Source organism: Sphaerodactylus townsendi, linkage group LG01 (assembly GCF_021028975.2).
Source record: "Sphaerodactylus townsendi isolate TG3544 linkage group LG01, MPM_Stown_v2.3, whole genome shotgun sequence".
Taxonomy (NCBI): domain Eukaryota; kingdom Metazoa; phylum Chordata; class Lepidosauria; order Squamata; family Sphaerodactylidae; genus Sphaerodactylus; species Sphaerodactylus townsendi.
This window is the reverse complement of record NC_059425.1, coordinates 42,142,102-42,167,580: the sequence shown is the minus strand read 5'-3', so window position 1 is coordinate 42,167,580 and position 25,479 is coordinate 42,142,102. Positions and strand designations below refer to the sequence as shown.

The window sequence follows — 25,479 nt, the reverse complement described above, 5'->3', positions numbered from 1 at the left end:
TGTGTGTGGGGGGGGGGGAGGGTATCTGCTAGAGAAAGAACAGTGAAAATGTGCAATGAAAAAGCAAAAAATAAATAGCAAAAATAGAAATTGAATGGTTATTTGAAGGGGCAGTCTTTTGGCAGGAGATGCAGAGAACAAAACAGAAGGAAGCAGAACTTCAACCAAAGCAAGGTTCAGTTATCAGCTTATTTGTTTATTTTATAAAATGTATACTTTGTCTTTCTGCCCTCCTAAGACTCAAGATGGCCAAGATTAAAGGAAAGGAAGAGGAGGAGGAGGAGGAGGAGGAGGAGGAGGAAGAAGGAGTAGTAATAGTAGTAGTTTGGATTTATAACCCCCTTTCTCTCCTGTAAGGAGACTCAAAGGGGCTTACAATCTCCTTTCCATTCCCCTCCCACAACAAACACCCTGAGAAGTGGGTGGGGCTGAGAGAGCTCCAAAGAACTGTGATTAGCCCAAGGTCACCCAGCTGGCATGTGCTGGAGTGTACAAACTAATCTGGTTCACCAGATAGGTCTCCACAGCTCAAGTGGCAGAGTGGGGAATCAAACCTGATTCTCTAGATTACAGTGCACCTGCTCTTAACCACCATACCATGCTCTTCTGGACCAAATGCTGAGCATTGTATTCCCATTAATCCCTCTTGGAAACCACATACTCATTTTTTCTCCCAGTGCAAAGCCAGAATGAACTAGTCAGAGAGTGAGCTGTTGAGATAATCAGATTGGTGGGAGGGGAAAATGTTCTTCTGGGTTTGCTAAAGGGCTTGGTCATTTATTTAGCACTATGCTGTGTTTTCTCGTCCAACCCTTAGTAGGTCCCCTACCTGACAGTGACAGCAATGTTACAACTATGTTGGAAAGTCTAATATCTGAGTTTTAGCCCAGGATACAATCAACATGAGGTAACTTCCATAGCAGAGGTACCACACAAGATTAGCCTTCTGAGGTGGGAAGAATAGGGAGTCAGAGCTGAAGAAGGACCTGATGTCAATCACGGGATTTGAGGCTAAGGTTTCCACTTTTAATTTGGCAAAGTGTGGACAGTTCAGTTGGTCATTATCTCAGTGAGCCATAATAAGTTGGATATCAAAGTCACACTATTCATGATTAAGCACAGAACTAGAATACCAGTCACTCATTCATAAGAACCACCATAGTCCTTGGTTATCCTGTACAGCTATTTCAATTTTTCAGATTTGTTATACAGACCCACAGGAAACATCACAATCAATCACAGTCCAGCAGGTCTGTAGTGGGTGGCTGCTAAGTGATCAAACAATACAAACACAGGTTAACGAATGCATATCTGAACACACATCTGGGATTCACTAAATTGTCTGGATGTATTTATTTATATTTTGAATGAAAAGAAATATACTTATTTATACTTATATTTATAATTTATACTTATTTATACTATTTATACTTTGAATGAAAAGAAGTATACGTGCTATTGCTCTTTGCTACCCCGATAATCCATTTTTCCTTCAAATACATCATTGGATAATGAAGGCAGGGTTCAACAAAAGCTCTTCAGAGCCATAATTCTGCCTTCAGAGAAAATGTGGAGAAACCAGTGGGTCACGTCCTACCATTCCTTTCAGCAAATAGAAGCACAAAAGGCGTCTCTTTAAGGCATGGGGCTCCTCCATTATGTGGAACCTTGTTTATTATGTTAGAACTGTGGAAATCAGAACAATCCATATTAATCACAAAGAAGCGGCAACATATTTGGTTTCCAGCATTCAGAGAATAAGGAGAATCAAATGGGAATGAAAACTGAAGCACACACTGGTCTCAAAATGGGTTTGGGGTATTTCAGCTTTCTCCAACCATATCAAAAATACAAAGAAAAAGAAAGATGATGTTCACATTGTGGGCAGGTAGAAGAAAGAGATTAATATCTTTCCAGCTTCCTGAATTATTTAGGTTGTGCCTCTCAAATTTTTTATCTAGTGCAGATAAGGGTGTCACTTTTTCCATTTCCAGTATGAATTATAGTGACTCTTTTTGAATTAGTTAGCTAAACAGAAGTTCTTGTCCTGGAGACATGAGGTCCTATTGTACTGTCACAACTCACAAAGCTGACAAAAACATATAACTGGAGACAAATGTAACCAATTTTTTATGCCCCGTGGCCCAAGGATATCTCAAAACACAATGTCATTACACCCGAAATTAATTTTGCTTCTTTTTATTTGGGATAGCAAATTGTCTGGCTCAAAGGCTCAAGCCAACACTGAATTTATGCTGCCTTTTGAAAGACCTAAGACTCAGAGTTACCCCAAGGCAGCTCTGGGACTTAACAAAAACATGATACCTCACTAGTATGGCAAGAATAACAGAGCAGGTCTACAGCAAAATTCCCAAGCACTGTATATATGGTGGTACCAAAATACCAGCAGGAATTGGATAAGCTCCATCACTTACAGACATAGGGCACAGCTGCATCAGTGTATATGAGTTCGTGCAGGGAACCAAGGAAGACTTTGTATTTTCCATTTACTGCATGATTACGTGTGTGTGTGTGTGTTTGTGCAAGTATGTATTCTTATTGCAAAAGATAACTACTGCTGCAACGTATGTAGTACTCCATTCAGTTTTTCATCAGAAGAAATTAAGATACTCATAAAACAACCAAAGAATCCTAAAGGAAGAGCAACAAAGTCCAGGCGTAGCTTTTTCTTTCAGAGTGAACATGCATCTGCACTGGACTATGACCATGTTTTTCAGAGGGCCAGTTGCATCTGCCTGACCATGTTCTGTTTTGACAATAACAATAAGATTATCACATTGTTCCTGATGTAAGAGAGGGAAAGCGGTGACTTAACTGTATATGGTTCTCCACTCAATTTACTATTCCTTCAACCACTGCCATGAACGGCGGTTCCCAATCAGGTAAACCAAACTGCGCTGGTGGCCAGTTCCCCACTCAAAGTGCCAACTGATGCCAGTGATTTCTAACCTTTTTGACATGGCGACCCACAAGTCCTAATTTACTTTGTATGGTGATCCACTTGGAAAAACGCAGGATTCATGAGCCATTTTGAGTTGGAAAATGTTGGCTTAAATGGTCTCCAATTTTAAGCACCAACCAAACTACTAGTGCTATCATAGAATCTCACCCAAAACTGTGCTGACTTGTTTGCTATTGCAAAAGAAGCTGAATGCTGTTTAATGGAGAATATTCTACAAAACTTGGCTTCCCCCCCTTCCCCTGACAGTTAACCTGTTTCTGTACACAGAGTCTGCCAATAGCTCCTCTGCCATCAAGGGTTCGGGGAAGGCATCACTGAGGTGCGGCAAAGGTGAACCTGTGTGATTCACACACAGGTGCCTGTTGTTCAGAGAAACAAGGAAACTTGACCCAGGAAGCTTTTATGAGAGTCAGAGGGCATGAAGCAACTCATTACTATCTACTGTGCTATAAAGCTTCCTTGGCTGGTGTGGCTGGTCTCCTTGGTGTTCCTGTCTTTTGACATCCATGCCTACTATCTCTCAGGTCAACAGGTCAAGAAACCCTGTAAGCTTAATGATGGATGACATGCAATTTTGGCACCCAAAATGAAAATCACTGCTATGCACTGCATTTCTACTACATACCAAAAAGAGGTAAAGATGCAGCCCCAAAATCAATATAGAAAAAGCACGGAAGAATGCTCTATGAATGTAACAGAATAGCTACATAAAGACATAAATAATACATGCACCAACATATGTTGTGAAAAAGTACAAGCAACTTTAGACATAACTTGTTTTTGACATGAAAAAGTCTCAAATGTGCTTTAACCCCTTTGATCAAACGCTGAAACAAATACAGCAATATTACACCAAATTTGCTCATAGACATCCATATGGTCCAATGAAGAAATGCTATTAGTCCAATTTAAAAAAATGCTGAAGCAAATTCTTCCAGAAGTGGTTAGGCAAATTCATTGGATCCTGAAGAAAAATGCCAAAAATGTTTGGACATGTGTCTTCATGAGCACTCTTCAGTGTGCTTCATCAATTTGTATCAGACCCATAGTACTTCCTCATTGAACAAAGTTGATTTTTACAAGCACGCACTGTACTACTTTGCCCAACTATTACTATTATTTTGGATCACATCTGAGAAGATTCCTGCATGCGAGTGTGTGTATACTTTTAAGAGGATTTACAGTGTTCTGTAATAAATGTTTGTACCTTTTTGATAAGTATCCTTGATTTCTCCTACACACTTCCAAAACAATTTTTATATGTAGAGACAGTCAAATGTGCAAACCCTTTGTACCATCCCCCATACCAGGGCCATGCTGGCAGGGGCTGACGGGAATTGTAGTCCATGAACATCTGGAGAGCCGCAGGTTGCAGACCCCTGCCCCATAAATTCTTAAATAGTTCAAGAAGAGGTCCAAGAAGGACTGTACTGCATCCCCTTTCTGAATACTGGAAACATATTGAAGGTTCTTAAATTTCTGATGATGACACCATTCTGTTCTTGTATTTACCATCCTTGGTTATGAATCTTTTAAAAGGACTCTGAATTTGCTAATGTTTTATAACAGATCTTAGAGCACAGCTGCTCATTTGACATTTTGTTGCTTCTCACAAACAAAAAGCATTATGTCATTTTATGAAAAGATGCTGAAACTGTCAACAGTAAAGTAACGGCAAGCATGCTACACATTTTAATAAAGTCTGAATTTAATTACAGAATCTATTGCCCTAAGAAATGAGAAGAATTTTACCAGATGAAAAAATAAAACATGTGAAAGGAAGGAAAAGCAAACATGTATGGGAAAGGAAAGGGAAAAAATGATTTCCTAAATTAAAGTGACGGTCCAGCAGGAAAACAAAATAAAATATGATAAGCTGTCATACTTTTTTAAAAGTGGAAAACTTTATTCAAGCCACCGATAAAAGGAGACGTTATGTCTTTTCTTGGGTAAGAGGTAGCTTCTCTGGTTAAAAAAATATATGGCTAAATAGTGCTCTTTGGATCTTTTGAAAATGTTGGCTGCTATTGCAAATCTCCCAATTTTATTCAGAACTCTGTTCATCAAGGCCTAAAAGGAAATTATGGCTGCTTCTCATGGTGTAAGATCTGAGGGTTATGTTGTTTTTAAAAGTGACTTTCCCCTGTTTGTTAGTTAATATGCCTTTAATAGACCTTACATAAACATCTCACTAACTGACTTCCCTCTTGCCATTAATTGGTTCATTGTGGAACTTGCATGGAAAGTTCCCTGAATTTTACTACATTCCTCTCTATTCCTGCAGTTCCTTCAAAGCCAAATAGATAATTCCTGGGATCATGGGATCCATGAGCATGAACAGGCATATGGGTTGGTGGGCTGAAATGAAAGAGAGAAGGGGATGAAACTAACCCCTTTCCTCAGCAGAGCTCTACTTGAAGGAGGAGTCCTCCTTCACTCCAGGCCCTGCCACTGGCATGAGCCAGTCCCTGGGAGATGAGAAATCTAATGTGAAGCCTGGAGGCACTGTAGAGCTGCAAGAGCTGAAAGCAACAGAGCTGGCTCTAAGCCCTATCTATCCTGTCAGCCAAGGCAGAGTCAGCTCCAAGTCCTTCCCTGCCAGCGAGGCCCAGTCAGCAACAGAGCCTGATCCCATGCAGCTGGGAGAGCCATCCCTTACTTGAGATGAACTGAGTAATGAGCCAGCTGCATGAAGAGGGCAAAGACAAAGGCAGAAGCTAAATACCAAAAGGAGACGTGCTTGCATTGCTGCATGGCAGAAGGCTCTGCAAAATGGAGGCATCTGCATCTGTGGAGCACTGACTCCTTGCAGGATCCTAACCTCATTAGCCAGGATCTCCAATATAAACCCTGTCTAGGTGCAAAGAGTATGTTTCACTGGAAAGCTCTATGCACCAGGTTCCCAGCTCCACGCCTTGTACCTTTATGCCTGGCCTGCCTGTTTGCTTACATTCCTAAACTTGATTGACTCTGAACTATCTGACTACACCATGGGTAGGGAACCTGCGGCTCTCCAGATGTTCAGGAACTACAATTCCCATCAGCCCCTACCAGCATGGCCAATTGGCCATGCTGACAGAGGCTGATGGGAATTGTAGTTCCTGAACATCTGGAGAGCCGCAGGTTCCCTACCCCTGGACTACACCTTTGCCTACCACCTGCCTTGACTTTGGACTGTGTGTCCACTCCTTTGCTTGCTACCCGCCTTGACCTTCATGTGTCTGATGTGCCACAGCCAACGTCTGCCTGCAGCACAACCACACTCACATCTCTTTTCCTTCACCCTAGGAATGATCTTTTTGAGGGTCAAAAGGCGTAGCAGGAACACAAACAAATATGGAACAATTCTGCATTCTATGCAGAGCATGGTAGGGTTCACACCACTGTACCTCTTTTTAGAATTAATTTGTAATTATACTTTACCTTACTTTCTTCCAAACTAAACTGTATATTGCAGGAATACATAGCATTTCTTCCTTCTCCCCTTCCCTAACTCAAAGCCTTAAAATCAAAACACATAGTAAAACAGGGAACAAATAAGAAAAAAGACAAACACAAAGAAAAGGTTGGAGGAGAGATGGAGTGCCAAGAGACACTAGTAAATCCATAGTTGTTTAATGATATATCCTCCTATGCTTCAGAAAATCTCCATCTAGTTGAACGTGTCTTGGGACTCAATTGTACATTACTCACTCGTGCAGCACCAAGTTGGGAATGTCCACTGGATTTCTTGACTTCCAGGTCATCTATATTAATCATTCTGTCTGATAGTTTATTTATTTATTCATTCATTCATTAGATTTCATATACCGCCTCATCCCCGGAGGGCTCTAAGCAGTTCACAACACAAAACTAAAGAGCAGTCAGTAAATAACTTAAATTACCTCTAAAAAACATTAAAATCAGTATGCAGCATAACATCCCCATAGTGATGCTCTTTAGGAAATTTAGAGAATCCACTTGGGATGCTTAGGGTTTAAACCAGGTTTTAAAGGACAACAACTGGTTTAAAGCAAAGATTTACTGAAGTGTGAATCTCACAGCTTATTACATATAACTGCAGTATCCTGCAGATGAAATCTTCAGTCGTATTTTATTGTGATTATTTTTTTCAGCACAGAATTATTATGCTATTTTAGGAACGCGTTCCAAAGACCAAACATGGCCTTTTGTAGGTTTGCGATACAAATCTAAGGAAGAAGAAACCATCTGAAGAACCGTTTCCCATTGTTTTCAAAAGAGAGATATATGAGAGTCCCCATTCCACCTAGAATGCAAGATATTAAAATCTATCTTTTTAGATGGGTATGCTCAGATAGACCAAGATTTATGATTTAAAGTCTCTCCCAGAACAGATATCAGTAGTGGTCTCTCATGTAGCAAGAGTGGTTCAGTAAATACCCCATATGTCCCTACACGGCCTCTGCGTTCAGCAGAGGCCAATTTGCTGGTGGCTCCTGCCTCCTCACGATAACAGAAGTGTTTTCCTCCACCCCGGCCAGGGGCTTTCTGACGTGCCCTAACTTCTCATGCCTGAAATGGAACACTCTTTTCACATCCAGTTGTCCGGCCCTGCGGGATCTTCCCAGGAGAGTTCAAGAGGGTCTGTTGTAAGACCGAAGTTGTTCCACCCGGGCTTTTAGGGAGGTACAGTCGTTTGGTGAGCGCCCTCTTTGTCTTCTTCCTTTTAACATCTTGGGAGCTGTAATTATAACTACACTTCCCTCTATGGGAGGCTTACGGTTAGTTTTGGGAAATCCTGGACGCCAAGTGGAATGCTGTAGTTTCATGTTTTAAATATGTATATTTATACTGATTATTTATTGTTATTATTGTTTCTGGAATATTATTTTGTTGTTCACCGCCCAGAGCCCTCAGGGGATGGGGCAGTATACAAATGTAATTATAAATAAATAAATAAATAAATAAATACCACTCCTAGTAAATGCATATACTGCTTTTGTTGACTGCTTGATTGGTTTTGAAATTAAGCTACACAATTCAACCATTTTCTGATGAAGATTTTTTTTAAAAATCAGGATCATCTAGCCAGTTTTTCTCTCCTAGGCTAACCTACTTCACAGGGTCGTTGCGTAGATGGAATTGAAGAGCAGCGAATCTTGTTAGTTGCCTTAATTGTTTGGAGGAAGGGTGGGATAAAAATAAAATATGTAACAATTAAAAAGAGAAAGCAAGTTTGCTGAAGCAAGAGTTCATTCTTCCCACATATGTTCTAAGTGTCTCCAAATTATCACAATAATGCCTATAGCACATTATTTCAAACAGGTAAGTGAGTGAAGATATTCTTTCAGTTTGCCTTGACAGAGAATTAATCAGGTTCAGTACTGCAGGAAGAGGAGATGATAAAATGTCTAATTTATTCTGTCTCTGAGAAAGAAGGATCAGCTGTACAGTTCAAATGAAGAGGCTTCTTAATTAACCTGCTGATCTTGCTTATTCTTAATTAAACTCCAAAGCAGATAGGGGGTGATCAGTTAAAACACAGAAACCATGGTAACAAGTGCCTTTTTAAAATAGGCATGCAGAAAAGAAAGAGCCAAAATGCACTGTGGGCACACTAATTAAAGTTTATCACACTGCCGGAATGTAAGCGTGCCATAACGTGGCCAAAGATACTGCAACAGATAACAGCAGGCTGGACCGTTTTGGGCTGCCCAGAAGCTGTGTCAAACCATTAGACCTCTGTGGAGGGCCTGCCAACTGAGAGCTAGAATAACAGGAGGGTTTCAGCTGTGTGGCCTGGCTCCTGCTAACTTGGAGTGGGAGACAGGGAAGATATAGCATGCAGCCATATGTGGGTGCTGGGTAGGGGGGGGAAGGTGATGGCAATCCTGTAAGATCAGAGCTTCCTTGTTTCAAGCCAGAAGCCTGGAAAGGGCTGGAAATTACATCTGACCTGAGTAAAGGGAAGTTCTCGCTGTTAAAGATGGTTTTACTGTAATCCTGTCCACAGAATTACAAGGTTCCCACAAGGCTGTGTGTTTGTGGTCTGGTAGTTTCTGCTCCTAACATTTTGCCCCCATTTATGGCTGGAATCTACACAGGCATCATCAAGGAGAGAAGCAATATCTAAATTTTGGCTTTTATTACATGCCTCTGACTATTGCTCTTCCATAGATCGCGATGCAAAAACATAAGGAGCAAAAACTACCAGACTGTGGCCAGAAATCCATGAAAACCTACAACAGCTAGTTGATTTTGGCCATGAAAGCCTTTGATGATATATTTCCTCAAGGCTTAATCCCTCCATGGGTTAACTTGTGTTGACCATGAAGCAACAAGTATTTGCAATGTATTTAGCAAATCAAAAGGTTGCTGTCAATTATTAGTTCTGCTAGTACACTAGCTGCCCATTATCCTTCTCATATTGTTAGACAGAATAGTGTCAGAAGAACTGAAACAATAACAGGAAAATGAGGATTAGATCCCATGGATCCATCCGCTTGTGCACATATGCATAAGGCTCAAAAGGAAGGCTCCCGGCATTGGGTGAAAACACTGTCATTAGTGGATCAAATCCATGGATACAACCCATGGAACTCCACTTGAAGAAGATGCCTTCTCTCTGCAAATTTTGAAAAGGTGTCCTCATCCCAAGACAGTTTTAAATGTAATTTTGAACACCTCTTCAATTAACGAGATCATTATACTACAACAGAAATATCTGTTGTAGTTTATATGAAAACACATGGACTTTTCCACACACCAAGAACAATAACTGTATTTCATTTCAATACACTACTATTTATTAAGGCATCATAGTAGAATGGGTAACCAAACTAGTCAGTCAGATTTATTTTCGGTCATTGACCAGTAATATTCTAGATTTAAAAATTGCACAAATACAGATACAATATAAATAAAAATATATAACAAATCTCTCTATAAAAATCTATCAGTGTGTTTTTCTGTCGATGGTAATTCCTCTCCAACCATTGACTGGACCCATTGCTTTGAAATTTTCACATAACGTCGTGTAAATTCGGTGATGTCAGCCAGGTTTTCCATATTTGTTTCCACCTCCTGTTAAAGTACATGCGTCACAAATTCAGTTAAGTTATTGTGGCCACATGCTAATAATAATTTATGGTGACAGTTAGAATCACAGTTCTGTCCTCCGCAACAAGCGCATTTCATCTGCTGGACTGTTAGCATACAACACTCTCTGATACAGCAGGAAACCGAAAACCATGCTCTTCCTTAAAAGAAAACCACTGCCTTATGGAGTGAAAGGTATTTTGGGCTTACCATCTTCATATGAATTCATCAATTCAATTCTAGCGAAATAAAGGAAGGTGCAGGAGGTAGGTCCAGCGGCAGTTTGTTGGACCAAATGCTCTGAAAATTTGAACACAACACATAGCTCTCATGTCCTCCTCCAAGCTTGTTTTACGCCAGATAATTCGCCTTCGCAGGTGTTGGGAAGGGGAGTGCAGCGGACAGGACCATGCCACCTGACTATGGCCTTCCACCCTCCTAGTAGCAGAGAGGCGAAGCGAAATCTATAGGGAGGACCGGCCTGTGATTAGCCATGCAAGGGAAATGTAGTTGCAGGAGTTGAACAAGGGGCCCCTTGCCCCTCCTTTCTCATGGAGATTTACATTACAGCAATGGCCCATGTCTAAACTGTTCTCCGCTTCCCCTTTTCTTTCCATCTTTCACTTCATTGCAGATTGTGCCACAGCAACTTGGCCGTAAGTAATTCCGATTCTAGTTCATTATGTAATAATACACAATAAGGGAAAACTTCAAACTATTTGCCTCATCAAGCTACTATTACAGAACACTGTCCACAGTATATGAGTTTATTAAAGCTACTCCCTGTAAATGAGGTTATTATGAAAATATGGACAAAGAAGGTTGATACAGTCATTAACAAACTTTTCTCAGATGAAGCGTTTCTAATAATATTCCTTGGAAGAGAATATCTCTGCTATTAGAGATACTACACTGGCTGCCTGGTTGAGTGAGAGGACTATAATTTCCATATGGAGTACAAAAGAATATCGTAGTCCAGGCAACATTCCAACTCACAAATCTTGGTGGTTCACCATACGTGGCCGGAAGGTTTTATCCCAGCAGCTTTGACAGATATAGAATCTTAAGCAAACTAGAAATGAGACAAGGATTAGAGACAGTACTGTTTCTAACTGTTCATATATAAGCACCACAAATGCATGTACTCATACAAAGAAGCTTGGTTGCAAGAACACATAATTATGAAGTCAATATACCGCTATATAGTCACGATTTACCGGATTTATACATGCTGCTTTTGCCGTAACTAAAATCTTGCAGTGGATATAGAATGGGTTTAACTCATGCCTGGACCATAGTAGTAATTTCATCTTTTTTCATTACATTCTGCGGAAGGCAACAGGACAACAGGGAATCCTTTAACCACGGCCCTCCAGATGTTCATGAACTGCAATTCATATCCGCTCTGCCAATTGGCCATGATTGCAGGACTGCTGGAAATCATAGTCCATGAATATCTGAAGAGACATAGGTTGGAGTCCCTTGCAATGGAAGGAGGTGACAAGAACTCAAGCTGGGTGAGATAAATGATCACTGTACATCCATCTATATTGTTATGGGTTGGAGTCAAAGAATCATGAGTTTCAGGAAAATAGCCACCAACACTGTTCTCTGTGTACAGGAACAATATAGTAGTTTTTATACCTGCACAAGAAAAAACTTTTGATTAAATAGCAGAACATTCAAATTCAGTTTTCTTTGTTCATGAAGCGCTACATGGTATGAAAGGTATAAAACTACACTTGTATGAATGCACTTTCTATACTTGGAAGAACACCTTTGAATATTCAGAACACACTTTGAATTGCATTGAATGTAAACTTTCTCATGAGCTCCTTGTATCCTGTTTCAATTAACATAATCTCTTTTAGACTCTGGTTGAAAGTTTGTCCAGTTGCTACTATCTTTTTTTCACTTTACCCCTCACTTTGAGAAGTGATTTTTCCCAGGTCTATGTAAGTGGAAAGTTGCTTAGATAACAAAAGGTAGACAGCTCAGGAAATGTTTCCTAACTACCTCTAAAGGGGAAGCAGAAGTGGTATTGGTCTTGAATAACAAAAATAGGGCACAGATGTTGAAAAGAAGTCGGAAAACAATCTAGTTTTGTGAAGTTTAAATTGCAGTGTGATTCACCACTAGCAAAGTCTCTTCCTCTTGTAAGATCAACAGCTTCTACTAGGAAGAAAGTTCCCAAGTGACAAGAGTATCACCATGTGAATGAATTGTCAAAAAGATCATCAGCATAGAATTCTTTCCAAAACTCTATTGGCTTAATCCGCTGATTCAAGAACTACCAATATTGCAGCGCCTTCAGGACTGGATGCACAGCTTGGGATCCCTGAATAGTCTCCTGCATTATGAAGTGAGCTGAAGGACAGGGTTACCCTGGAGAACCATAAAAGTCCACCAGCAGTCATTTCCTTTTTTTCCACGGGTGATGGGGCACTGACCCTCGTATCCCCTTAATAATGGCAAGCTTGCAGGTTGGCTTCGGCTTTCCCCTTATCCTCCTCATAGCTGTCCTAGCAACAATAAAAGAACCTGGCAGCTATAAATCGTTATAGTCTCAATCTGCTCCTCCTTGCTACTGAAGGAGCAACACCGTTCAGGCTGGCTTGCTCAGCCTTTTGGGGCATTTCGCTGTGGCGAATCAGGCACCTCCACCACCTGGGACGCTAGTTGGAAGGGGATGTCACGCTTAAGATGGGCCTTATGGGTCTGGCTGTTCTGCCGCATACAGACCAAGTTGGTAGGCGCGCTATATTTACTTAGAGGCTTCTACCAGAGTTTCTGCAGCTCAGTTACTTTACTCGGGGAGAGATTTGTCCATCACTGCCAGCATAATCCCCGGTCCTCTTGCTACTGGGCGATGGGCTTCGTTTGCCTAGATATCAGTTTGGTGTCGGGGTACCATGCGGGCAATGCCTCTGGAGGCTTCCGTGACCGGGCCGGCAAAAAGAATATGGTTTCGCTGTTCACCGCCTCTGATTCTCCGGGACGTAGTATATAAATCAGAATAATACAATACAATATAATACATGTCAGCCTTCAGGACTGGATGCACAGCTTACTGGGATCCCTGAAGGTCTCCTCACCTGCAGTATTTAGCAGAGAGCTGAGGACAGGGGTTGGCCCTAGGGAACCATAAAAGTCCACCTAGCAGTCATTTCCTTTTTTTCCACGGTGATGGGGCTACCTGACCCGACAACTTCTTGTTGTTTGCAACCGAAGGGCAGTTGCAGGTTAGTGCCGGGCTACCCATATCCCCAGGATAGCTGTCTATAGCTCACAAAGAACTCTTGGCAGCTATAAATTCAGTTATAGTCTCAATCTGCTCCTCCCTTCTGAAGGAGCACTGTTGTTCAGAGGCGGGGTTGCCCTTGTAGCCTTTTTTGGGGCATTTCGTTGTGGCGAACTGGTGGCACCCTCCACCACATCACCTGGGGATCGGGTGCTAGGTTGGAAGGATGTCACGTTTGGTGATGGGGGCCTTTATGTCTGGCTGTCTAAGTCAAAGACAGACCAAGTTGGTAAAAGGGGCATATATTTACTTAGAGGCTTCCCCACCAGAGTTTCTGTGCCCAGTTACTTTACTTTGGGAGTATTTGTCCCTACTGCCAGCAATCCCGGGTCCTCTCTTGCTACACAAGGATGGAATTCAGCTGTCTGGAGAATATCCAGTTTGTATCGAGTACTCGCGGCAATGCCTGGAAGAGCCTTGGGACTGCCCGGCAAAAAGAATATGGTCGTGTTCACGCCCTGAGTACCGGGGAATGGTATATAAATCGAATAATACAATACAATACAATACAATATTTCACTGCTGCCTTGCAGCATATGGGATTGGACAGAAAATAATGGTGAAATGGCAATAGACCTACCATAGCAAAAATAGACTTTCTGGATCAGACCAGTGGTCCATCTAGCCCAGCACTCTTTTTCACATATTAGCCAACTGATTGCTCTGGATGGGCAACAGCAGGCAATAGAGGCGCAGGTATTCTCCTGATGTTGCCTTCTGGCATTGATATTTAAAAGTTTAATGCCTCTGAACATGGATGTTCCCTTTAATCATTATGGTTAGTAGCTCCTGATACAGCTTAAATCCATGAAACTGTCTTTCCCTTTTTACAGCTATGCTTGTGGCCATCACTACATCACTAGAAGTAAATTCTACATTCTAATCACTCATGGTGTAGAGGAGTATTTTCTTGTGTCCACCTTAAATCTACTGCCCATCAGCTTCATTGAATGCCTTCAGGTTCTTGTATTTAGGGAGAGGAAAATCTTTGCCCTTAACCGCAGTTAATATTGTTGGTGATTCCTTGAACCTATTCACAGCATTGGAGGAACCTGACAGATTTGGATATAATGCACTGCTACTATTCTTTCATAGCAATTACGTGGATCAGGAAGAAGGGATTAATTTCAAAATCATCGGATCACATAGTTCATGCAAGAGAAATGCCAGTCAAACTCATCAGGCTGTGAAAGGATAAGAAGTGAAAGGCCTAGAGACTGCAGGCAGACAGAGAAGCAGCGGGACCAGGACATAGTACAGCAGGACATGGTGCCCCCTGCTATTTCCATCATCATACAAAGACATGAGAAAGACATGCTGCAAGCAGTGTAATACAAACCAGTGGTTGTCTGCGGATGTGCACACAGATACAAATAGACACTGACTAACTGTTGTGTTTGCACGTGAATAAAAGCGAGGGAGAATACAGAACTGAGGACAATGGATCACAATACTTTGGTTCCAAGTAAGATAAACGGATATAAACCCAGGAGGGTAGGAAGATGATGCTGAACTGAGACCAGAAGGAAAAGCAGCAACAGCTTTTGCTCTTCCGCCATGAACAAAGGCAAGATGATGATACTGATAAAACTTCAAAGAAAATTAAAGACCAAGAGTGATTGTCCTGAGCCAAGCAATAACATGCACAGGGGGATTCTGAGTTATGGCTGAAACCCTGACTTTAATTAAGCCTGCTTGGAGCTCCAATGGGGATTGTGAAAAACCAACAAAAAGGCTGCAAATGCTTTTTTAAAAAAAGCTTATGAAAAGTTTCCAGATTTTTCTCTCTCTGTACAAGAATTTAACCATCTGTGGAACTGCAGTCAATCCAGGCAGGGGTGGATCGCCCACGGGGATATGTGAGGTCACATGTCCCTGGGCACACATCATCCTGTCACACAGGGCCCCTGCAAAATCACCCCCTACACAGCATATCCCACACAGGCGACTCGGCTCCTGGGTCGGCGCGGAGGAAGAGGGATGTGCCATGTGGGGGTGATTTTGCACCCCTCCATACCTTCCCCATGCCAACTTGGCTCATCTGAGTCAGCACAGGGGAGGAGGGGATGGTGCCCATGGGGGGGTGCAAAATTGCCCACCACATCCCTCCCTCCCTTGGCCAGCCCTGGCCCTGCCAGGTCACTCCTTCAGCCAGCAGAGGCTGAAGGAGCAACGTAGTGGGGCCATCACAGGACGCCCCTTGGCTCCACCCCACCTGGCAGAAACCACAGCCAAGCATTCCTCAGCCCTGCCCCGCCAGGCTGCCCAGGACCACCATTGGCTCAGGTAAGTGGGGTGCAATGGGCATAGCTACCACAGGGCACGGGGGGGGGGGCATTTTGCCACAGGCAGCAATTTGCCCTGGGAGTCATTTTGTCCAGGGAAATAAAATTAATTAAATTATGTTCAGATAAGGGTACCCAGGGTATGCTTCTGGTGTTGCAGAGAATGCTAGAGACACAATGCTTGGACTGCAGGTTCTATCTGTGAAAACGAAACATGTTGGCCTGGTCTTGAAATAGACTCCCATCGATAACCTTAAACTATTATAGTACACTTGCTGCTTACTTACTGCTGTATCATACATCTTGCCTATCCATGAGAGGAATGGATTGTTCCAGCCCCTGGACAAACATCCTGAGAATCCAGACATTGGCTATTGCACTAACAGAGATTTAGCCATAGAGCCTATATACCACTTTCATAATATTCCATTTTCAGCTTTATCTTCAGTGATTTCCCACAGGCCCAGAGGACTATCTGCATAGATAGTGCAATTGACCATACTAGGCAAACCCCACAAAAATGAAAGGATAGTTGATCTCATGAGAACCAGAATTTCATTCATTTGGGAAATTAACAGGGAAGTTAAGCTGGTTTTTATGAGAAAGCTTTAAAGGAAGTGGATTGCAAACCACAGCTATCGTGCCTAAGCAAATGCAGTTAAAATCAATCCCATTTTTCTTCCAAGGCAGTGTTTCTTGGCTTCTGTGCTGGCTTTAACAAGTTTTGTTATTTTCCCAACTCCACAAGCTATAAAAGGGTTGTTATAAAATAAACACAATATTTTCCTTAATACCATTGTTCTAAACATCCAGTTTTGGATTTTTGGAGGGGGTTTTTTTGGTTACATATTGTGCTGCTTTTGTCAAAGCCTTCCTTCTTCTAAGTATACCAGTACGCTAATAATTTAAGGGGAAAAAATTGTCTTAGTGATTTGACATCTACGTCTTCAATTTCATTCATGAATTAAATTTTGTAAAAGACAGATTGTGCTTTTTTTTGGTTCACATAAGAATTATTGCCATTATCACATATTCATGATTTTTCACACCATAAAAGAACACTCAAAGAAGCTGAGATCCTGAGCGTATACATAATGCAAACACCACATGGCTGTTCATCCTTATCCCCCTCAATCCAAAAGCCTTTACTTTTGACCTTACCTGCTGGGTAGCGTTCTATAACTGGCCAGCCGTCCACCTGTAATGTGGCATTACCACCACTTCTTGTAAAACGTACTACATGGTATTTCCCATCATTAATGATTGCGTTGACCTCTTCAATTGCGATATCGTCTGTTCCAACATTAAATTTAACTCCAATTTTTCCTTGGTGCTGTAAAGAAAAGTGAGAAAAAATTCTAGAATTAATCTGGAGCTATTTTTAAATATTAAAAAAACAGGTGCTGTGTTATGTTTCCTAAAAAAATCTGATTTCTGTCATGTAATTTCACCAGGACTGCCTAAGGCAATAATATTTCCAACGGCCAATCCTGAAACTGTAACCTGCCAGGCAGAATACATCTCACCAAACAAGTTTCCTAGCTTCTCAAGAACAGGATATCACTCCTTCACTTCTGCCTTTTAAGATTTATTGGATCTTGATGAGATCCATGCATGTATGGTAACCCACTGGATGACATTTTTTCTTAAAGTATCCATTGCTTATGTTTGTATCCTGCTGTTCCTCCAAGGAGCTCAGAGCAACATACATTTGATCTGGAGGTTGGATTAAGTGGCCTCTAAAACCCCTTCCAACTTTAGGACTCTACGGGGTTCTCCCTGTTTCCCTTTATACTCATGACACTGTGACTAACCAACATTTGCAGCGAAAGACAAGGATCTTATCACGCTTAACACTAAAAATCTGCACTAGTGATCCATTTGCTGTCAGGTACAATTCAAAGTGCTGGTTGTAACCTTTGATGATCAAAAAATCTGAAGTACAGCCTTCTCCTGCACTGTCCAGGCTACCAGTTAAGATCCTCTTCCCAAGCATTGCTGTGACCTGCTTGCAGAAATCAGGTAACCGATGACCACAGAAAAGGCTTTTCCAGTGGTAGCACCTTGCCTTTGGAATGCCCTTTCCCTTGAGGCTCACTTGGCACCTGCCTTACTATCCTTTATGCACCAGGCCAGTTTTTTAAAGACAGGTTTCAAATTTCAGAGTTCTAACTTTTATTGCCATCATTGTGATCGGCTTGTAGTCAGAGGGCCATTTTGTGGCTTGTGGTTTTATGGCTTGTTTCAACAGTGGGTATTCTTTTGACCACAGTTTGTATGATTTTATTGTATTGTTTATTAACGGAGAGTGGCCTTGAGCAGGTCTCTGGAGAGACCACATATAAATGTTCTAAATACATAAGCAAACAGAGCCCAGACCAGAGTCATCAGGTGAACCACATAGCTCAATGGAGACTTAGACTACCCTAGTACTACTATAGCATTTTAACCACTGCACCAACCTTATGGGCTTATGTGTTGATCCAAGTTGGGTTTACATGATGGATTCATGGTCACAATCAAAGTAGGTAGAAATATGGAAAATTCTGAGCTTTCTTTGAAATTCTACCACATGTGGAAGAGGCTGTGCACTTTTCAGGGTGAATGTCAAGATTTGCTGAAAAGCTGCTAAAATGCTGAAACTGATTATAGTGTACACAGCTCAAAGATGTCAGCAGACTGATATGTGATGCAACAGAGCCACTGAGCTTCTTGTACAGAATCCTTTCAAGCATCCTCCCATAAGGTGGCCATCAGGTAAGAAAATGTAATAGTCCACAAAGAAAAAAGCAGCTATAATAACGACTGTTGAACACTGGCTGACAGTCTGATATTCCAGCTCACTTCCATCAAATGAAATATGATCTGTTATTGCTAGGTTTGTTAAAAAATTCCTCTATAGTAAGAACTTGTTTACACCACCAGGATACAGAGGTTGTTCACTCAATGCTGTTATGCTCAGATAAGACAACAACATGGAACTAGGAATTTCAAGTGTTGCAGTTTTACTTTGGTTCGCTGACTGTTCCCCGCCATTCACTATGCTGTCTGAAAACAGTCTGAGCTCTACCCGATGGAAGTGACCAAAACTGTCACTGTTTACATGAACGTTGACCCTCATATAAAAGGAAGAAGTGAGTCAAATCCCCTGACCTTGTCAGGGGTTGTTCACTTTCTCTCAACTTATTTCAACTTCCAATTCATACCTTGACAATGCAGTAAAATTGGAGGCAGAGGTGAGTTCAGAGGTGCTTAATCCCAGGATAAATGATCACATAGACTCTGGGCTTTAGAAAACAGAAAACCACTCTAAAGCAGAATACATTCTAACATACACCTTGGAATTTGGTGCCAAGGAATTGGTACTCTGATTATAGAGATGCCAACCTCCAGATGGGGACTGTAGATGTCTTGGAATTACAACTGATTTCTACATTAGATACATAGCTTATTTATTTATTATTATTATTTTTAAATCTATTCTACTTCTCCAGGAGAAAATGGCTGCTTTGGAAAGTGGACTGCATGGCATTATATCCTACCAAGGTTACTCCCCTCTCAAAACCCCACTCTCTCAGGCTCCACCCTCAAATTTCCAGATATTTTCAAACCCAGTTTTAGCAACCCTAACTCTGAATCATCAGGGCCAAAAGTCTTATTAAATTCACTTGGCTTCAATTCAGGGCACCAAAAATACTCTCTAAGTCCCTTGGGTATCAGCCAGAAAACCTAAATGGTTTGATTCATACTCTGAAAGAAACACATTTGTTTAATCTCTAATGTAAAAAAAACACATACTCTAGTGGTACTGTTGGGAATAAATGATTTATCTGACCATGCTCTTGTCCCCTTCTTCAAGGCAAGTAGCCACTCCAGATGATATTATCCATTTTAATTATTATTGAAAAAAAGCATATGTAACTGGGCATTTATAGCTTAATGAAGTATCTTGCAGTGTTCATTTAAAAATAGTGACTAAAGCAATTATTGATTTTGGTTTCCGTAGCAGACAGGCGGAATACTTCATTTCTGAATAATGACTCTTACAAAAGTAAAACAAAAATGAAGCAATGTTGCAGAACGGGTATTGGGGCATGACAGACAGAGAGATAGTACTGATGTAACCTGACTGAATGTGACCAGCTATGCCCAATTCTGTGAATGTCCTGTAGACCTCAAAATGTCCTCAGGTTCAGAAACAGAAACTTCCATTTTAGAATCCAATAATATTTCTCTATTCTTCAGCCTCTCAATTTCTTCTCTCTCTTAACACTCTCCTAACCCAGCCCAGCTCTAATCTAAGCCTGAAGATGGATTTCTGGCACCAGCCTCAGTAAGGACATAATACAGGATTTATGCAAGCTCCTCTAGTTGCCACTATGCTTCCAGTGAAAATCTGAGATGCTAGTTCTTACATTATCTGATGAACAGCAAATAACAACTTTTTAAAATTGAACAGATAAACCTCTTGGGTTTGTCTAGAAATGAAAAGTGGGCCTGGAGTTTCCAAGAATCTGCCAGGATCCTGGAGGAACTTCTTTACATTTGATGGTCATAAATTGCTCAAGTTTATGCTACTCATTCCTCTGGGAGGAGGTTCACTCAAAAGCAACATCATTGGTACTGAGACGCCTAGGAATGCTTCTGTTTAGAAAGCGGCATTGGCATGCAGCTGCTGGGGTCAGTGCAAGCCACTTACCATGGAGTCTAGCTCCACTGGTTGGAGATTTCCCCGTGCCTGCTGCAATGTTTGAGAAACAACTGTTAAATTTAACCTCAGGACAATTCATAGGGTTCTGTTCAGGCAAAACATCATTAGGAGTTTCCCAGTCAAAGAATGCCAACCATGTCTTGAAACATGCCTCAGAAGCAGTTTCCTTTTTTTGCACATCTCTAACTGCCACTGCTCTGCAGCTAAAGCAACATTCCAAGCAAAATTTGGAGGGTTCTGCCCAGTTAAATAGATCTTCAGCCGCATTCAGATCCTGATATGATTGAAATCAACTAGGATTTTCCTTTTCAGAAAATATTCTTTTGACTATTAAAAATCCTTCGTATCTCAGGGAAGACTGCTAGCTTACAAGTCACAAAACAGGAAAAAAGTCATTCTCTGATGCAAACAATTTTTAAAAAGTACTAGTTTTCTTTCTCTCCTTGGGAACTTTATGACTTTTATTCCTACAAAGGCAAGTTTCAATGAAGAGGAACCTTTAGAAAACAGTAACATAAACAGAAAGTCTTCAAAAAATTTAAACTAGATTAGTGCACACGGGAAGAGGCAGTTCCTCAGATATTTGTGGAGCACTGGTCAAATTTCTGTGGATGTAGATGGGTGTTATGATTTATTAACAATTGTTTTTCTATAGATATTTTACAATTTTGCTACTATTTTCTTTCTTTTTATCAACACTTTGTTACCTACTTAGCAGGATCATTACTTACCTGGAAGGGATATATCTGGTAAGCCAACCAGCTTGAAACAAATTTTTCCCTCCCACTGGTCACTACTTGTGCAACCATAAGCAATGCTGGATTGAAGAGAACTCTAGAACTGCAAACCAGATTTTAAGGGGGAATATAACATCATCCAGAATAGGCTGAATAGTACTTCCATTATCTATCATTTTTTAAATCCTGCCATTGTGTTGTCTGGCCCACTGCCATTTTCAAAATTCCAAAAGTGCTTGCAGGGTTAACACTCTTGTGGATCTTTGTCCTAAATGTCACACTTTACTGGATCGCTAATAATGAAACCTTATGCAATTACTCCAATCTAAATCTATTAATTTCAGTTGGACTACACTGGAGTAGGATTTTGCTGTCAGAAATGCCACCTTAAGATTCAGCTTCAGTTTATTAGTTGCCTTCCAACAATTAGTTACATAAGGCACCCTTTCAGACTATCCAGTGCAATTCCTACTTCAGACAGAAAGGAGAAATAGAGCTTTGTAATTTACATGCCAGTCCTCCAAGTTCACTTTTGACAGTTTGTCATGTAGCTGTTCAAAAGAACGAGGGATAGAACAGAGAGCTCTGTGCCAGCCGACTACACGAATGTCATGTGCCAGCCCAACACAATCAAATATGTAAGAGAGGGGTTCCATGCCTCTCATCCATACTTGGTGATCCCAGAAGTGCATCGTAGTTAATAAAGGCATCAAGAAAAAATTGACAATGTCATACTTTCCCTGCTTATCTCCTAAACAAGACTGTTATCCAGGATGTCCAAGGAATTTTCAGTGTCATAACTGGATGGAAAGCCACACTGAAATTAGTCAAGACAATCAATATGGTACTGTCTGGAGTCAAGCTGCCACCATCTGCTTAGAACCTTGTCAAGGAAGGGGAGATTAACCAAAGCACTACCTGTATGCTCCCACAGGATATCACCAGAACAATTTTCTTCCTTGTCTTTGCTTTCAATAAAGTTAGATTACAATAACCACCTTTAATTCAGACACACGGAAAGAAACAATCACAAAGCAAATCATCTTCAAATTATTTCTTCCACATGACCAAATAGTAGAACCAAACTGAATGAAAACAAGTACCGTTCTCAACATTCCCCACAAGGAAACTGGCAAATTGTGCAATTCGTCTGTTTCAATCACCCACTTATTCTGCTATTCATGCTCAACATAAAATGTAAAAAATATATAATTGCTCTGGGACTGCAGCAATCACCCTTTTGCTGAATTATTACACACACAAGAACTTTACTAAAAGCATGTGACTATAAAAATATGTACTTGATTCCAAGTTCTCTCCACCCAATCAGAATGCTTTGTCATTAAAAAATGACACATGAGTCTTATTTATCTTATGATTATCACCACAGTATTCATAGAGGGACATGTTTTCCCAGTTTGCTTCTGTTTTAGTCCTATATAAAATTTTATAAATTGAGAAAAATAAGGAAAAATAAGCAAAACACTTTCTGAAAAAAAATAAAGTAGGTGCATGCAAATGATACAAACCAGACACATATTAAGTGCTCCTGTACAGCAAAAGTAACATTCCCAAAAAGTAGCATTCCCAAAAAGTAGCTCGGCAAGCACCAAAGAAGATTGAAATGAAAAATGCACAGGAAGGTAAGGGTAGATATCTAGGCATGTCACAAGTTTATTTATTCTCAGATGAATAATGTGAAGTTTCTCTTTCTCCCTCTCTGAACAACTTAGTAATTACACATAAAAAGAAATTACATTGGAGGGATATTCCTTGACCAAGAAAAGTAGAGTGAACAGTCAGAGAACAAGCAGGTTTGATTAGGTTTCTGGAAAAATCACCAATGCACCTGAGAGAAATTACCAACCCATGAACAGAGGAACTGTGAAATGCTCCCAAATATGCAGGTTTTTGGCACTGCTGTTCAGAGTAACTGCGGTTCCCTGCCTTTTACTCCATACTATTCTTTTCACCCTCTGGAAGCCTAATCAATTACGGAACACACAGTGAGCAAACTGACATTACACTGCTGTGTAGCTAATCAGACTGGCTACATAAATAGTGTGAATAAAAGGTATTATCTGTGTACACAGGAGTTCTTTGTTTTTGGCACTCCTCAGCAAGGGCAGACAATGTAAATGAAGAATCTCTGATTGGAAGAGAAAGGAGAGGATGTCACTCTATTATCTGGACAACTGGTACTTCTTCCTTTCCAGCTGTATGGTGTTATGGCAGAGCCACTGTATGCACTCACAAAGATAGCACCGGAACAATAGCAAGAGAAAGCACCATTTTAGTGTCTAAGCTATACAAGAATGTCCTCCTATCAAATGAGTGAGCACACTGTCCTTTTCATAGGAACCTACTGAAGTATCATTGAATGCAGAACTTCTGCAATTTGCAACCAGACTGTGGAGTCAGTGTCTGCATATGTTGACTGACACCTAGATAACATGCTGTCCCAGAAGAAGAGCAGGTTTTTTTCCATCAAGTCGCAGCTGACTAATGGGGACCCCATAGAGTTTTCAAGGCAAGAGACAGTCAGAGATGGTTTGTCATTGCCTGCCTCCACACCTTAACCCCAGAATTCCTTGGAGGCCTCCCATCCAAATACTATCTAGAGTCAGGGCTAAGAGTAAGTGACTGCCCCAATGTCACCCAGCAAGCTTCCATGGTGCGAGTCGGGATTTGTACCCGGGTTTCACAGGTCCAAGTCCAATACTTTAACCACTATACCATGGTGGCTCTCATTTTAAATATACATGTTACAAATTAAAATCCAAAACTAGATGTAAGTTGACATTCTCATGTGAATTCTGACTAACTAATAAGTTGGATCCAACAAGCTTTTCTTCTGGTGAAAAAGGAAACCTCTGTGTGTGTGTGTGTGTGTGTGTGTGTGTGTGTGTGTGTGTGTGTGTGTGTTTCTCTGTTGTGAACTGTGGATCTTGCAAAGACAAAAGCACTGTGAGACAGTGGCAGAAATATGGAAGAAAACTCAGTAAGGTTGAATAAAAGAAGCCAGCTGATTTTAACTCAATATTTCTCTCCACTTAATAACTCTCCTTTCATTTTCTGGGTAATGTATATTAGAATGTGAGAACGGGACTCAAAAAGATGCTAGAAATGTTGCTGGATACTGGTGCTAAGGTCTCTTAAGTTCCAGCGTTTGAGTGCCAAAGAAGACAATTGTCCTATAGGTTCAACAAGCAACATATCACTTAGTATTCATTTCAAACTCCAGGGTCAGACTAAAAATATTCAGTTGTTTCTGTACCCACTTAGTTTTCTAAGTGCAAACTGCAATCACAATAGCCAGGATTCTTTCATCTTAAATCTGACAATCAACCACTTGTGCTTTTCTGTTCTTGAGAATTCTGCGCACACAGCTGGAACTGTTTCTCCAATCAAAAAAAATATCACAAGAGATGCAAATATATTTTCCAGGGGGATCAATAAACATACTATTTCTCAAAGCTGAGATTTTTTGCTACATGAAAACCTCATAAATGTCAATGGTAATGGCAAGATTTGGATGCAACAAGATGTTCTGAACTATGGGGGCAGAAGTTAGATTATGTGCTTCCATTTTGTTACCTGACTATTATGCCCCCCCCCCCAAACCTGGGAGTGAAACAGAATTCTCCTCCTCTTCCTGAACAACTAGCACCTCCCTGCAGTGCGTTACCAAAAGAGAGACCTGAGAAAAGTAAGTCTAAGGATGGGGGAGGGGGAAGAAACAGCCAGCTAAGAATGTGTACTAAAAATGCCATTTCTGCTTCTTAACCTTTAAGAGCCTCCACAGAATAATAACCACAGTAATAAAACGTAGGGCTTAACCTGCTGTTCACTTATTCCTTTCCCCCCCAGGTCCTCAGTCCTCCCTGCAGAGTAGCTAAATACAATTTAAAAGTTACTTTCCCATAAAAAAATGAGAAATGAAGGTTGACGGAGTCCTAGTTGGCTGCTGTTCAAGAACTGAGTGTACCATTCCAGTACTGGAATGTAAGATGGGCTGAAATTCCATAAAATCTTGAAATCGGATAAATTTCTGAAATTTAGAATTTCAATATTTATGCCAGGATTTTCCCTTACAACTTAAAGATACATCAACATTTAAAAGAATATGAATTAATTTTTATACTCTGCTTTTCTCTACCTTTAAGGAGTCTCAAAGAGGCTTACAATCTCTCCCCCTCCCCCCGCAAACAGGCATCTTGTGAAGGAGGTGAGACTGAGAGAGTTCTGAGAGAACTGTGACCGGCCCAAGGTCACCCACCAGGCTTCTTCTGAAAGAGCGGGGGAAACAAACCCAGTTCACCAGATAAGAATCCTCTGCTCATGTGGAGGAGTGGGAAATAAAACTCGGTTCTCCAGGTTATAGTCCTCTGCTCTTAACCACT

The 25,479-nt window shown here is 41.0% G+C and overlaps 1 protein-coding gene across 34 annotated transcripts in view; it reads right to left on the bottom strand.

Moving 5' to 3' along the window:
* Positions 1 to 25,479, bottom strand: part of NRXN1 (neurexin 1) — a 1,129,265-nt gene that overhangs the window by 142,263 nt on the left and 961,523 nt on the right. For all 34 annotated transcript variants that reach the window (XM_048518867.1, XM_048518884.1, XM_048519026.1 and 31 more), the window contains one exon: positions 16,790 to 16,961. In XM_048518867.1, the coding sequence (XP_048374824.1) occupies positions 16,790 to 16,961 (172 nt within the window). The remainder of the gene's footprint in view (positions 1 to 16,789; positions 16,962 to 25,479) is intronic.